General features: G+C 36.3%; 2 protein-coding genes across 2 annotated transcripts; one reads left to right on the top strand and one right to left on the bottom strand.

The window, feature by feature from the left end:
* The first annotated feature begins 439 nt into the window (after positions 1–439).
* On the top strand, positions 440–8,563 carry LOC106664681 (zinc finger protein 98). Its single transcript, XM_014390614.2, has 3 exons — positions 440–585; positions 6,700–6,927; positions 7,002–8,563. Exons 2-3 carry the CDS (start codon positions 6,761–6,763, stop codon positions 8,446–8,448), a joined length of 1,614 nt encoding a protein of 537 aa, XP_014246100.1. The 5' UTR covers positions 440–585; positions 6,700–6,760; the 3' UTR covers positions 8,449–8,563.
* A 4,622-nt stretch (positions 8,564–13,185) lies between these two features.
* Positions 13,186–16,198, bottom strand: LOC106670846 (vesicle transport protein GOT1B). Its single transcript, XM_014401532.2, has 5 exons — positions 15,929–16,198; positions 15,645–15,736; positions 13,601–13,779; positions 13,458–13,539; positions 13,186–13,299 (listed from the first exon to the last, which is right to left on the bottom strand). The coding sequence occupies exons 1-5, from the start codon at positions 15,951–15,953 to the stop codon at positions 13,255–13,257; spliced, it is 423 nt and encodes a 140-aa protein (XP_014257018.1). The 5' UTR covers positions 15,954–16,198; the 3' UTR covers positions 13,186–13,254.
* Positions 16,199–16,365: the final 167 nt, after the last annotated feature.

Here is a 16,365-nt window from a genome sequence, read left to right as displayed (position 1 = left end):
AACGCCTGGAGAAATCAAGGTAGATGACCTTAGATGGAATGTTTGAGTTCATATTTTTGGTCAATAGTCCTAATTTGTTTTAATTTTATCTTGGTACATTTATCTACTTGATTAATTGAATGGAGGAGTGGTGATGAAATTTCTTACCGGTAAGAATTCCGGTTTTTGGGTGTTACGTTTAACAAATCATTCTTTTTCTCTATTTTTTGTAATGGGCACTTAACGATGGCGCGACTTATCGATGGAACGGCACCGGCTGATGAACAAGAAAAGCCGTGGAAAAGAAATCGCCTGAACAAAGGAAAAGCGTTTTCCAGTATTTTTCCGACGGCCGTTTCCCCACGGCGCTTTTCTTTCCGGCTTTTCCTCGGAAGAAAAAGGTTTTCCCGCGGGATCGATTCGAGGATCGATCCCTCCAGCTAAGCTCCCGGTGGAAGGGGCTGCCAGGAGGCTGCCATTACCCCTAGGGCAAAAAGAGAGAGAGCGGAATGTACGAGAGAGAGGGAGCGTCCCTTTGGTTTTAGCATTTTACAATTTTCCGCCGGAAAACTCCGCCGTTGGTGGAAAAGGACCGAGAGGCCGGTGGTAAGCCGAGTTTTCCTTCTTTCTCGTTCGACACTAACGCCTTATGGACAAAATCTATTAATGTTGGTTTGTGGACATAATTCAATTATTGCCTCTTCGCCTCCTTTTAAACACATTTTAACACTGGACGAGCTTTTCTTAACGCTTTTAGCATCGGGAAACGGACCAGTTTCACTTTTCCATTCATCTGTTAACGCCCCACGAAATTGTTTGACATTTACCTTTTGGCTTCTATTGTTTGGCCATCAGTTTGCATTGTTTTCCTCCTTTTTATGCAAATCAAAAACCATTTCAGAATTCGTGGCTCCCTCTGCTTTTAATTACACTCAACAATGCATGAAAAACATAAAAAGAACATTTTAAAATATTTCAAATCTAATAGTTTTACTGTCTCAAACAACCATTTGCCTATTTGGCTGAAAAACATCGAATCAGTGAGGCCAATTTAATTTTTTCCTCAATAAAAATTGCAAAATTAATCAATTAAAAGGTCTGCCTTCATAACTTATATGGATGAAGACAAGAAACATTTGAAATTTTTTCTGATCTTAAAGATCTTAAGATCTTTTATTTCTTAAATCTTAATTCTTTGAACATGCACGATTGTCACTGATCATATTGCCCTGCCTGTCCTCGCTGGTCAGATGTGTTTTGGCATTTCGCCATCTTTAGAGTGCCCTGCAGACCTGGAGGAAATCGCAGTTCTTTAATCATAGCCCTTTAAACAATGTAAGCATTGTTCTATGATTTTATAAAGAATTTCTCTTAAAAATACTTTTTCCTTGTAGACGAAATAAGAGACATTTTCATTTAATCAATGGACTTTGATTTATTATTTTGGTTAACTACATCTGATAGTTTCCCATCATCTTGGTCTGCTTATTCATCATAATTTTAGCATCTTCAGTGTTAAGTTTGGGTGATTTCTAGTTAATAACTTAGCCTGGCTGTGTTAAATGAAGAGATATCCTCCTGAGGTCTGCGGGGTGATGTACCTACAGTTTGATGGTTTCTGTCATCTTGGTCTGCCTACAGCTGGTCTATCAGATGTGTTTTGGCATTTCACCATCTTTAGAGTGCCCTGCAGACCTGGAGGAAATCGCACTATTTTTTGGTCATGGTCTTTTAAACAACGTAATCATTTATAAAATTTTTCTCTTAAAATCACTTTTCCTTGTAGTCAGAATAAGATATTTTCAGTTTAATCAATGATCTTTGATTTATTATTTTGGTTAAGTACATCTGATATATCGTTTGATAGTTTCCTATCATCTTGGTATGCCCATTCGCAATAATTTTATCAGTTTCAGTGTTAACTTTGGGTGATTTTTAGTTAATAACTTAGCCTTGCTATGTTAAATTAAGAGATATCCTTCTGATGTCTGTGGAGTGATGTACCTATACTTTGGTAGTTTCCTATCATCTTGGTCTGCCTATAATAATTTTGCCAGTCAGATGCATTTTGCCATCTTCAATATTAAGTTTGGGTGATTTCTAGTTAATAACTTAGCCGGGTTAACTTAAATTAAGAGATATCCTCCTGAGGTCTGGAGAGTGATGGGCCTGCGTTTGACAATTTCCTATTCTCTTGGTCAGCCTAATAATTTTGCTAGTCAGATGCATTTTGCCATCTTCAATTTGGGTGATTTCTACTTAAAAACTTATCCTGGCTAAGGACCCGAACCCTTCTGTGGCATAGGAACCCACACTATCAATGAGTATATCGGACAGAAGGACAAAAAGAAAATGAAGGAATAATGAAATTCACTCATTGGACAGGCAATCCAAGAATCTCTTAACAAATTTCGGAAGAAAAGAAATTACAGAATGGGGCAAAGATAGCAGGAATAAACTGCGAATCCTAACAGGATTCCTAACAGGACACTGCAGACTAAATGGACACTTAAAGAAGATTGGAACAATCCAAGACGGCACATGAAGATTCTGCAAAGAAGCAGAGGAGACAACACTTACTAACAGACTGCGGTGCTACAATTGCCAAGTGTTTTGGGATGTATAATGTGACCATAGAAGAGCTTCAACCACTGAAACCTGGGCCTATCAATCGAGTTTCTTGATGAAATAAGACTCACCGATGTGCTTTAGGCAAAGAACAAAAGCTCTTAAAGGGCGAAGTATATTACACCCTAACTATTAGATCTACATCTATGTCTAGCCTGGCTATGCTAAATTAAGAGGTATCCTCCTGAGGCCTGTAGGGTGATGAGCCTGCAGTTTGATAGTTACTTCCTATCCTCGCTGATTTTGCCAGTCAGACACAATTTACCATCTTCATTGTTGTGTTTGGGTGATTTCTTCTAAATAATTTAGCCTGGCTAGCTATGTTAAATTGTGAGATTTCCTCCTGTAGTCTGCGAGGTGATGAAGTATAGTTCGATAGTTACTTATCCTTTTTTGCCTATGATCACTGATTTTGCCAGTCAGACACATTTTGCCATATTCATTGTTGAGTTTGGGTGGTTTCTTGTTAATATCGTAACCAGGCTGTGTTAAATTAAGAGATGATATCTTTGGGGTGATGTACCTATAGTTTGATAGTTACCTATTATCTGGTCTGCCTACCCTTGCTGATTTTATCAATCATATGTGTTTTAGCATTTCGCCATCTTCAGTGTTCAGTTTGGGTGTTTTCTTGGCAATAACGTAGCCTGGCTATGTAAAATGTTAAATGAAGAGATCCTGAAGTCTGTGGAGTGATGTACCTATAGTTTAATAGTTTTATCGTCTTGGTTTGCCGACCTCAATGATTTTGTGAATCATGCGTTTTGGTATTTTGCCATCTTCAGTGTTGAATTTGGGTGATTTCTTGTTAATAATGTAGCCTGGTTATGTTAAATTTTTAGATTTCCTCCTGTGGTCTGCAGGGTGATGAGCCTATGGTTCGATAATTACCAATCATCAGTAAATTTGTCTAGAGAAAAATTGTCAACTCCAACAACCCCACACTTTTTCTTTATTTCTTAACAGAAAATTCACTTACCTCGACTGCAATTTGGTTCAAATTATAAAAAATTGTGGGCTCAACTGTTTTGAATTAATTAGAGAAGAACACAGTACATCACCAACCTATAACGTCCATTTTATTCACATAAACACTAATATTCTATCTGCTAATACTGGTATTGGAATTAACAAATTTCCTCTTATTTTTAAATGTATCAAACCCTGAATCATTCAATTAACGCATTGATTTTTTTTTGTTTCTTTGTTTACACTCCAGGATGAAAAGATTTTTGCCAGTTCTTCCATAAAGAAAATCTGCGATTTTGTTTATATATTATTTTATTTACAGCCTTATTTTTTAAAGCTTGAAAACTTAAAGCCAATGTAATTTGTTATATTTAAAAAAAAATATTTACTTAATATATAGCATTTGGTTATGTAAGTTATTTTATATGAATTATAGTACTGATGGAAATTGCATATTGATGTGTAATAATGTTGTGTTTGAAAATAAGTCCGTAGTGCTTTTCAATAATTCAATTTTATCTCTCTTGTATTTGGAGCAATATTTATTTAGTGAATGTTGTTTACACATTCTGAAAAGGGATTAGGTAAAGTGTTTTTAATTACCACAAAAGGAAAACTGCAGCTCGGACTGCTAGGAAAATTTGTGATTTATGGTGATGACACTTTAAGAGAAATTACCGCCTATAAGTGGTTTGCTCGATTGGAAGTAAAAAGTATGATTTCGAAGGTACAAAGAGATCTGTCGCTTTTCAACCGTGATGATGACCAAATTCAAACTTTTGTCACAAATAACCCCCATTCAACGACATGAGACATTGCACACTTAAAGTATCTCATACGTTTCAACAAGTGTGAGCGTATCTGGATGTTTATTGGAGCTATATTTGGGTTCCTCGACTGTTTTCTGAGAAGAGTTTATTAAACCAAATATCCTACCGCAATTCCCTTCTAAAATGCTATGTAAACAACCAGTTTTTAAAAAAACATGGGTAACGGGATGAAAATCGATTCTGTTAGATTATATCTGGTCTCCAACTGCCTGATAACCAGGAGACTGGGTGATTGGACGACTCTAGTAGCCCTTCATCTTCACAGTCATACCTTAAAAAAACCCTTCAACTTCACACAGTCATGACTCAAGTAGCTCTGCACCTTTATACAGTCATAACTTAAATATCTCTTCACCTTCACACACGATCAGCTCTTCACCTTCACACAGTCACAACTCGAATAGCCCTTCACCTTCACACAGTCACAACTTGAGCAGCTCTTCACCTTCACACAGTCATTACTTAAATAGCCCTTCACCTTTACACAGTCACAACTTGAATAGCCCTTCACCTTCTCACAGTCACAACTCGAATAGCCCTTCACCTTCACACAGTCATAACATAAATAGCCCTTCACCTTTACACAGTCACAACTCGAATAGCACTTCACCTTCACACAGTCACAACTCGAATAGCCCTTGACCTTCACACAGTCACAACTCGAGCAGCTCAGCCCTTCACCTTCATACAGTCACAACTCGAGCAGCTCTTCACCTTCACGCAGTCATAACTTAAATAACCCTTCACCTTTACACAGTCACAACTCGAATAGCACTTCACCTTCACACAGTCACAACTCGAATAGCCCTTTACCTTCACGCAGTCATAACTTAAATAGCCCTTCACCTTTACACAGTCACAACTCGATTAGCCCTTCACCTTCACACTGTCACAACTCGAATAGCACTTCACCTTCACACAGTCACAACTCGAATAGCCCTTTACCTTCACGCAGTCATAACTTAAATAGCCCTTCACCTTTACACAGTCACAACTCGATTAGCCCTTCACCTTCACACTGTCACAACTCGAATAGCACTTCACCTTCACACAGTCACAACTCGAATAGCCCTTTACCTTCACGCAGTCATAACTTAAATAGCCCTTCACCTTTACACAGTCACAACTCGATTAGCCCTTCACCTTCATCCAGACACAGCATGATTAGCCTTTCTCATTCACACAGACATGACTTGAAGTAGCCCTTCACCTTCACACACTCTTGACCTAGAGTATCCCTCACTTCATACTGTCACGACTTGAATAACTCTTCACATTCACACAATCATAACTTAAATAGCCCTTCAACTTCACACTAGCTGGTACTGAACAAGAAAAGGGAGAAAGTTGTGGGTACAGCTTTAAATTGAAAAAGCAATAAATTGTAGGTTATTCCTTTCAAATTGTAATTATGTAATACCGGAAATTTTTCCACTTTTGCCCAAAATTTTCATTCACTGTGCATGCCAATGGTATGAATGCAATTGTGAGACAAAAGAGGTCAACAAGGTCAGGTCCTCTAGTATCCACGTGGTGACCTGTACCCATGTGAGTAGAACCTTACAGAATGAGAGAAAAATCCTAGGGAAAATGGAACTACCCACTGTTAACAACTTCGAAAGCCGGTTTAATGTCCTAAGAAGTTGTGAGCATTTAGTGAGATTAGAAGAAGGTGCTTTATTATTTTCTTCCGCCTAACCAAGCCGTTAATTCTAGAGTACTGTATGCACAATTAGACTGATTGACCAAATATGATTGGCATCAATTGCAAGGGGATTGCTTTCCACCAGGATAATTCTCGCCCCCATGTATCTTTGCAGACGTGCTTTTAACTGATATGAGCTACCAAATCCATCGTATTCACCTGGCCCCTTCAAATTTTCTCCTCTTCTGGGCTTTAAAAATTCTATTATTGGGAAAAACTGTTGAGATCAAGGACTGCAGAAACGTGTTGAGGGGTTCGTCGATCAAAAACCTGAAAAGTTCTGGCAGGACAAAAAAAATTAAATGAAAGATGGCAACTGGTAGAGGAATTGGAATTTGCCATTAAAACTGCTAAGGACTTATTTTATGATACAATATTTTACCTGGTTATTTGCCCATTTGCACAAGAACTAATAAATTCTAATAATGAATAATAAAACATATTTGCTCTTATGGGAGAATTTTTACTGAATTGATAATAAACATGATATTTAATTAGGCAATCTTGGAGTGTTCATTGAAGCAAACCTATCTTTATTTTAATTTTATTTTATCCAAATTTTTTTTATTTAATTTTATTTTGTTACAGTACCCCCTTATCTCTTTTTTTTAAAAAGAGCATAGTAATTGAAATATGAGAAATAAACAAAATGTCTCTTGATACTAACACTTGGATTAGTAGGGAACAGCAGCAACAAGTTAAAGTTGTTGCGAATGACCACAAGCAACTTTTTGACAATGATGGTCACCAACAGGCCAGGGGAATCCTGAAGATCCCCGTCAAACAATTTATTATGCCTGCAGAAAGCATTAATAGGTTTGCATGAATCCCTGTATATTTGTTTTAATTGTATAAAGGAAAATTTTGAATTGTTTATTATTTTGTCATAGATTTACACAGACATGTGTGGAAAATGATAAAGAGGTGATGTTCGATAATAACATGCAGCAACAACAACAACAGCAGCAGCAGCAGCAGACTCAACAGCATCATGTCACTGAACTTTACTCTTTACAGAAGAAAGAAGAAAAAGTGCCTACGACAGTGACTGAATTCCCTTTTTGCTATAATGTAAATATGTTGCAGAAGGTACACCAGCAAACTGCGACCAATGTCGGCATCGCAGCGGCGAATGACGAAAAGTACAGGTTTGATGTTTCGCAGCCGTTTTCTTATAATTATGCGCTTGTTAATCAAATGTCACTCGCAGCAGCAGCGTCGACTGCAACTTTTAAATGTGATGTGTGCGGTTTAGTGTTCGCTCACCTTTCCCTCCTCAACCATCACAAAAGGATACATTCGAATCCGACCACCGAGAGGATATACGTCTGCGATTTGTGCGGCTCCAATTTCAATCAGGCTTCCGATTTGAAAACACATAAACAGACTGCTCACAATACGGGTACAAAAAACAAGTGTTGTACATCGTGTGGAGTCGAAATTGATGATCTCACTAGTAGTAAAAAGAAATTCAAATTTCTCAAGTGTGAAAATTGTGAGGACGCTTCAGAAAGGGATTCGGGTTTTGAAGGCACTCAAGAAGTAGGCACTGAAACGGAAGAGCCGCCAAAAGGAATCCATCCAGTCAAAAGAAGGGGCATGGGGACAGTTACTAAATGTCATAAATGTAACGGTTCTGGAATCCTTTTTGTTGGCGGTGTACAAAATCAAGTGGAAAAGCCTTTTCACTGTAACATCTGTGACGGTTCATTCTCTCGTTATTCCTCTCTCTGGAGCCACAAACGGTTGCACTCTGGTGATAAGCCTTTTAAGTGTGAATTCTGCGGTTTGGCCTTTGCGAGAGCCGCCTACCTCAAGAATCATGGTAGAGTCCATAGTGGAGAACGACCTTTCAAATGTGAAGTCTGCGGTATGCAGTTTTCACAAGCGCCGCATCTTAAAAACCACGAGAGGATCCATTCTGGGGAAAGACCGTACGAATGTGAAATCTGTAACAAGACGTTCGCCAGGCACTCGACGCTCTGGAACCACAGAAGGATCCATACAGGGGAAAAACCATACCGTTGTAACATCTGCGGCTCTGCGTTCAACCAAGCGACTCACCTTAAAAACCACGCCAAAGTCCACACGGGCGAAAAGCCTCATCGCTGCGATATCTGCGATGTCGGGTTTTCGGACCGGTTTGCGCTGAAAAGGCACAGGGGGATTCATGAAAAATACGGTCAGACCGCTCCGAGCAACCAGCAGCAAAACCAGGCGCAACAAGCCAACATGGACCTGGCCGTGGCGCAACCCAGGCTAGAAGAACTTTATAAATGTGATGTTACTGCTGGAATAGCTTTTCCAGGCTGTTCCCGGCCTCAAGAAGCCAAATAACCCTTTGGATCATTTTTGATTTTCCTCATGACTGATATTACCCCAAACCGTCTCTGTTGCAATAAAGATAAACTGGTGGAAAATATTCAATAGTCAATACAATTAAAAAAAAAAACAACAGGCCCAATTTTTTCTAAAAAATATTTTCAAAGGAAAATCCAAACTAAACGTTATTTTATACAACTCAAACACAACGATTTACCAAGTTGGTTTCTTGTTACCTACCAATAGTTTAATTTATTTAAAAATAAATTGTGCCATATTACTAATTTGTTAATTTAATAATGATTTCAATTAGGCAAATTTATACAGGACTAACAATTTGATTCGTATACAAATATCAAATTTAAAAAAATTGCTTTTTGAATATGTACTTAATTATTCTTTTGTTATTGTTGGAATTATTTATTTAATTTATTCATCATTTTATATTTTAGTAGTCTGTTGGCAACTTTTGCCGAACCGGGTGGCTGTAGTCATTTTCTCTGGATCTCTGGTCTTTTGACAATCTGCTTTATGCACGTTCAAAGGGAAAAAATTGCAAACGAGGAAAAAGTTATTAATTTCGTTTTATCAAATCTTTTTTAGCGTAGAAATTTATCCATCTGCGAATTTTTTTCTCTCCAGTTTTTCTTGTTGCTCCTTTAACGAGACTTATTCTAGCCATATATATATTACTAACATCACTTCAAAAAATTTTTTAGTTCAACTCTAGGTGATTGATTTGACTTTTCAAAGTTGCCCTACGCCCATGAAGTAAATAGTTGTACAAAGTCGCTGAGAGTAATGAAATATGAATTAAATGAAGGCGTAAAAGCCTTTTTTATGTAATTGTATTTTAATTATAGGCTGAATGAAATTTCTTCTATGATCGAAGATTTAAAAATCAATGAATTTAGTTTGTAAAACTAGATTTTTTTGAAAAAATTATAAGTGATTCATTAGTAGTAAAGTATTAGCTTTAAGAATGAAACAATCATTACATGAAAATAGTTTGTTAAAAGCATTCAACTCCCGTTTTGTGTAATTGCCTTTTTATTATTAATTTTTAGCCGCATAGATGTGTGAATTATTAAAAATAGTGCCTTGAATAAGGAAGACCATCTTTAAAGGCACTTTGTTTTGGATAAAGACTTCTGAGAATTTTCACAATTTTGAAACTTACAAAAAAATACATTTGCGACGTTAATTTATTTTTAAATACACACCTTATTATCTGAACAGTTTCTCCGAGTGTCAATATCATCCCATTTTGTTATCGATGTTTGTTTTTATAATTTTAATACAAATTTTGTTAAGCTTTTTTTTTTTTTTTTTTTTTTTTTTTCAAAGGAAAACTATTTGAACTATGTGTATTTCATTGGACTTTCGTCTGTAAATAATTTTTAATCTTTGTTACACTTTGAGTGATATATATTTTTGTATATACTGTAAGAGTGAATGTAATTGTAGAGAGAGATGTATATAATCTTACAAAAAAAATGAAAAATTTTTCTTCGCAACAGTTGTTTTCAACAGTAACGTAACTTTTGTAAACATTTGTGGAGTTGTAACATGTAATAATTTCGGAATGTTTATAAAACGTAATGTGCAATGTATGCAGGTTCCTTTTTATGTATTGTAAAAGATCTGTTTTCAAGAGGGGGGGGGGCAAATGAAGTTGGATAGATAAAAAAAAATTTTAATACACAAATGATAAACCTTAAAAATATTTTTTATTGTTTATATCCTTTTCGCCGTGAATTGTACCTTTTCATCCGGATATTAACACGGATTATAATTGTATAAAGGTGTTATTGTATTCTTAACTTTTATCATGCCTCGATATTTCCTGAGTTCAAAGCGCCGCTTTTGGTAAGATCTAAGAATTGATAATTAAAATTTTTTTTGTTTGTTAAATTATACTGCCTCATACTTCATCCTAGTCGTAGCTTTATAATTAAAGATGGTTTCTCATTTTTAACAGTAGGCATATTTATTTTTTTTTTCAGACAGAAATGACATGCCGATATTCCAAGATGATATTACAAAGCTCTTAATTCAATGTGCACGATCTGACCGATTTTGATAAAATTTGTTTAAAAGTTTAACTTACTATTGAAGGCTTTGGGTCAGAAAATAATTGAAATTTTGTAGAAGTTACAGCTTATCTCCTTTTTCATTTCAGTTTTTTTAATTATTTTATTTATTTTTTAATTAGGGTATTTCAACTATGAGGTTGTATAACCGTTGCGGTGGTGGTGTTTAAAAAAAAAAATTTGTATGTCGGATTCGAATGCAGGGCTACTGGCTTTGAACCCAGGACCTTACCTTTTTTACCTTTACCTTTCAATGATTTATTTATTTGACCCATTGGAAGTCAGGACTGACGTACCCTTGCATAAGACAATCTATCTTAATGATGTCATTAGGTAAAGTAATTTCTGATAGCAGGAGGACATTACAGATGAGGGGTCAAAACCAGATTTTTTTCCAAATTAAAATCTTACAATTGGCAGAATTGGAACCCAGAACCACTAGTGCAAAAAACATAAGTTGGACTCTCTTACCATAGTCCTCAACACAGTTATCTATTAAAAGAAAACTTTTATACGGGAAAGTTTAATGTTCAGCTACCCATTGGGTCAATGTCGAACTAGCACAAGGCTACTTACTGGGTCTATCTCCACTTGCGGGTTTTCAAGTATTCAAACGCATTTTGGCATTGTGCAATCTTCAGTAAGGAACTGTCTGTCACTTTGAGAAAGGTTTAAATAGCATTGGGTCCATCGCTTGTTGCTGGGGGTGCAGCTTTGAATAAATCAAAAACCAGCAAGTGGAGACAGACGCAATATGTGGCCCTGTGCTGGTTCAACCTGAGTTCACAGACCAAAACCCATTGGGTGTTGTGGACGAGGGTGTAAAACACATTACACAATGTTTTACATATTTTAACCAATTGAAATTTGATGAGTTGTGTTTGGATTCGAACCCAGAACCACCAGTGTGGAAAATACAAGGGTTTAATGTGCACCTACCTGTTAGGTGTTGTGGGCGAGGGGTCAAAACACTTTGCAAGACGTTTTACATATTTTAAACATTTAAAATGTAATGGGAATTGAACCTAGAATCACTAGTTAGGAAAATACAAGTCACACTCCCTAACCACTCGGCCATCACGGCTCCAACGGTACTTCCTGTTGTAAAGGAGGATTTAACATCCAACTATCCATTGGGTGTTATGGACAAGGGGTCAAAACACTTTACAAGACCTTTTCATATAATTTTCAATTAAAAAACCATAGACTATGCCAATGAACCCAGAACCACTGGCGGATGAACAACTAGCATGCCTTAAAGACTAGGCTACCCTGGTGAATTTGTTCATTCTTTAGTAATTTCTTCCTCCATGTGTTTAGTTACACTTTTAGCTTGATTTTCAGTTCTGGTTCAAGGGGTGTGAACATTACTTGTTTTTACTAGTTTGTCAGCTTGTTCATTGACTTTGATCACCTTTATCCTCACGCATCTGGTTGTTTTCCCAGAACTTTTTCTAAGGGATTATCAGATCAGTTTTGATTTGAAAATGGAGGATTCACAGGCCTTTGGTGCTTCTTGAGTGAGAATATGTATGTACATACACCCTTTGTAAACATTTCTTTTGCATAGATCGCAACTTTTTGAGGTTATGCAAGGTCAAAATTTGTACTCTTAATTTTAGATCCTTTTGTGTACCCATGACCTTTGGCTTGATACGCCGCAGGTTTACCACTTGAGCTATCGTGACTTCAATCCACTCAGGAAATAACTTCCCATCTTAACTCCATCTTTTGAATTTTCCCTCCTTTTTGCCATTTTTCAAATGTGTAATCTATTTGATTCTCAGTGACAAATAAAATGGCCACGGAGAGCTTTAGCGAAGGTTTACTTCATTTTAACTTATTAAATTCATTAGTTTTCGTGGTCTGCTTGACCAATTAATATCGTTCAATTAATTAAGGATTGCACGACATTTGAAAAATGGCAAAAAGGAGGGAAAATTTAGAAAAGGTGGGGTTGAGATGAGAAGTTAGTGTCCGAGTGGATCAAGGTCACGATAGCTCAAGCGGTAGAGCAGCGGCGTATCTAGCCGAAGATCGTGGGTTCGAATCCCGCTCGTGACACTGACTTTTCATCTCAACTAAAAACCTTAATTAATTGGTCAAGCTACGTCACGAAAATTAGTGAATTTTCCATGAAAGTCGATACACATCAGGTAAGAGGGAGATTTTACGCCATCAACAGCTGAGGCAAGACCACATCACCGTGGAATTTTTTGCCTCTCCACTACTTAACCTGTTCATATGAGAATACACAAGGATCCGTTAAAAATCAACAAAAAAATTGTTAATGATTTTTATACATTTTTTTATCTCAATGTTTACTCATCAAAATCAATAATATAACAAAAATGTACAGACACATGGTAGTAAATTATTGGAAAAAGAAAATGATTTTATTAATTAAAATAAATTACAATAAGAATTATAAAAAGTTTTAATCATTTGAATTATGAATTAAAACTGTACATTGCTTTATAATATAACTGTATCCAGTGCTTGAAGGACCGAGCACAATAAAACGTGCATGTTCAATATGAACATGGCACATAACAATCCATAATAGTATGTATAATAATTAGAAAAAGAAAACTTGTCCTTTTTTCACTTTCACATAGGTATATGCGTAAACTTTCCTTTTATCTTATAAAAGTTTATCCCGTTAGCGGTTAGGAATACGAAACTAACAACATGACTTGAATGTAGATATCATTTTTACTGCATTATGTCAGACAGTTACTCTTTTAGAATCGCCCGTTATCCAATCAACCACCTGTAACAAACTTGATGCCTCAATTCCATTTCAATTATCACAGAAGAAACACACCAGGTATAACTAGCTAGTTTGCTTGTTTGTTTTTAAAAATTTGTGTTTTGTTAAATTTTTGGGCACTCTTGACCTGAGGAGGCTGATGCTATAAATTCACTTACAGAGTATATTCCGGGAAGATTCATGATCGTTCCTAACACCGGGATCCTTCTAAGGAAGTTTATCGCTACCGGGAAAAAGCCGCTGAAAGGTAAATACAATTTATTATATTAATACAAAAATTGTATGCTTTAAATATTCTTACCTGAAAAGTAACACAAATCCGTAAGTTTCAACGATCATCCCCGTAATCGGCCATCCATACAGGACGACGAAAATCCCCCCCAAAAAGCAAACAGTACCTTTTACCTTGTGCCTCTGGAAAAAAAATCTAAACGTCCTTTCCAGACCTATCACACATGCGAGACCACAAATGAAAAGAATCTGAAAAACAATGCAAAAAATTATCATTTTTGTAAATTTTCTAATTCTTTAACAATGAAAAACTAGTTTAAAATCAGTTAAAAATTAATGTGGATATGTGAGAAGCTGTAAAACTAGGACTCACCAGTGTGCTATAGGTACTATAGGTAACACACACCAAATATTATTGTGTTCTCCATAAAATAATGCAGGCTTATGGTTGTAAAATAAAATCCATTAAATAATTTATTTTACTTTTTTTTTTATTAATTAAAATACCCTACATCACTCTAATACACTTCTCCCAACATAATGCCAACTTCTCTATACCCTCTGAACAAAATTTTTAGTCTTTATTATAAAAAAAATTCTGTAAATGCATTTTCTAACTTTTGATCAATAAATTTTTTATGTTCTAAAACGTCCAGATGTCTGAATGGTTATCGAGGGGCGATAAGTCTGGAGAATACGGAGGCTGAGGCAGAACCTCATAACCAAGGTCCGGCCGTTTTCATGTTGTTAAATAAGAGATATGAGGCCAAGCGATGTCATGTAACAGAATTGGCCTTTTCCGATTGACCGAAGATGGCCTTAATTAATAATGGCAATTTCTAGTGTATTGCTTCAATTTGAGAGGAATACGTTTTGGCATTGTTTTGCCGGGGTTCAAGAAGCCGTAATATATCACCCCAAATGAAGACCACCAAAGAGTCAGTATAACTTTTTTTGAAGAGTTGAGGGCTTTGAAAAATGTGCTGCTTCTCCTGCCACTGTCCAGAATGTCTGCTCAATTTTCACTCTCAGAAAACTTTTGCCTGCTTTCAACATGCTGTTCCTTCTTTCTTCTCATTTTGTTTTTTTCTCTCGTGGATTTTGTGTCTCGAAATGGCTCCTCTTCCAAAACGGAAAAAAACTGTCCTGACCCTCGGTGAACGAATAAAAATTTTGGACGTTACATTTTTTAATTTTTTTTATGCAGGCTTTCCTTCAAAACTGCTCAGGGAAATGTTAACCTCGAGGGACCAACTTATTAAAAAAAGCAATGGATTTCGACCCACCTTCAAATCGAAGTTTAAGTTTAAAAGGGATGTCAAGGCTGTTTCAAATCCTTATGTGGAAATTCTTAAATAAATTATTTTTCGGCAGAACAGCAAACAATTAATACTTATTTCTTTCCTTGCACATCAAAAACAATTAACATGTTCAAACACTTTATGCCTTCCATTACTTTATTTTTGAATAAACTTTTTTTTTAGTTCTGAATTGTATCTCAATTTTTGACTTCATGAAACGTATCCCTCCTTACAGCATAGGGGAAGATAGACTAAACATTTGCGGATTTAACATTCAAGGCAGTTTTCTGGAACCAAACACCCGCGAATGTTAAGGGATTACTGTATTTGACTTGAATGGAAGTTGGTTTGTATTTGTTGTTGATGTACGGCGGAGGGCTGTTTTTTTTCAATGCGAACATACACTGAATAGAATAAATCTCAGAATAAAATGTGAAATTATACCAGATATGCCAACATACAACTGTAAAAAAACAAATAAAAAGTGTACTAGGATGTTCAAAGTGCGGATGAAACATGTCATCATGTTATGTACTGCTTATTCACAAGAATTATGGTTTTGATAATTAATGTTTTTTTTTGTTTTTTAACAGCCTTATGAACTTTGCATGTTAGCAAAGGAATGTATATCTCATATGTGGTGCGTATTCTTTTCGGGGGGAAGGGTTGCATAAAAAAAGGCCAGGGGTGACGGTGGGAATCGAACCCATGACTACAGGGTCTAGAACCGAGGCCTGAGAGTCTATCACACTGACCGCTTGGCTACCGCAGTACTCTACAATTAATGTTTAAAAGTTCCATACTGGTACTTACATTTCCAATAGCTAGCAGGCCTTTATCAAATAAGAGCAGGGTGCCTAGGAAAAGGAAGAATATGCCAAAACCGGCCAATCCGACGCCTATCTCTGAAATAAAATTCATTATTAAGTTATTTGTTTTTCTTTTTTTAAAATACAGATTGGAATAACTCAAGTATGAGTATGCCAAACTACCAGGCTGTTTGCAGCTTTAGCACAGACTGAGACGGTCTTGTAAATCTTTGAAAAAACAAACATTTTTTCCCGAAAAAAAATTGACAAAATTAAAGAATGACTTACTCTGTGTATCGGTGACTGCGAACATGACTACAAACTGTTAAAATCTTCTAGGAAAAGAGAAGAGAACACTTTACAAAGAGAACCCGAGTGACGACAGCATGACCGCTTGTCCCGGCGCATCTGCCTTCAGCTTTTCAAAGTCATTTTATAAGCGTGACTGTCATTATAAGCAAGAAAAGGGTCGAGAGCCACCCCCGAGACGCCCTTCGTACAGCAGGCAGCAACAGCTTATAACAGTCGACGAAGACGATTCGGCAGACGTGACGTGTAACTGCGGAGTCCCGGCTGCCGGTCACGGGCACCACACGACAACATCTCACGCGCTAAATCCCATTATAATTAATTTTTATAAAAAAATTAATACTAATTTTTTTAAGAATAAAAATCCTACAAGCAATAATATTATAAAAAATATAAATAATATATTAATTTGTGTA

The sequence above is a fragment of the Cimex lectularius genome, unplaced genomic scaffold, assembly GCF_000648675.2.
Source record: "Cimex lectularius strain Harlan isolate CLEC.00 unplaced genomic scaffold, Clec_2.1 scaffold1, whole genome shotgun sequence".
NCBI lineage: Eukaryota > Metazoa > Arthropoda > Insecta > Hemiptera > Cimicidae > Cimex > Cimex lectularius.
This window is presented reverse-complemented; position numbering and strand designations above follow the sequence as displayed.

Coding starts and splice junctions, on each gene's coding strand:
- LOC106670846 (XM_014401532.2), bottom strand. CDS start 15,953: ATGTTCGCAGTCACCGATACACAGA. Junction 13,540..13,600: donor GGATTTGTGTTACTTTTCAG/GTAAGAATATTT, acceptor TTTACCTTTCAG/CGGCTTTTTCCCGGTAGCGA. Junction 13,300..13,457: donor ATCTTCCCGGAATATACTCT/GTAAGTGAATTT, acceptor AGTTTGTTACAG/GTGGTTGATTGGATAACGGG.
- LOC106664681 (XM_014390614.2), top strand. CDS start 6,761: ATGTCTCTTGATACTAACACTTGGATTAGTAGGGAACAGCAGCAACAA. Junction 6,928..7,001: donor CCTGCAGAAAGCATTAATAG/GTTTGCATGAAT, acceptor ATTTTGTCATAG/ATTTACACAGACATGTGTGG.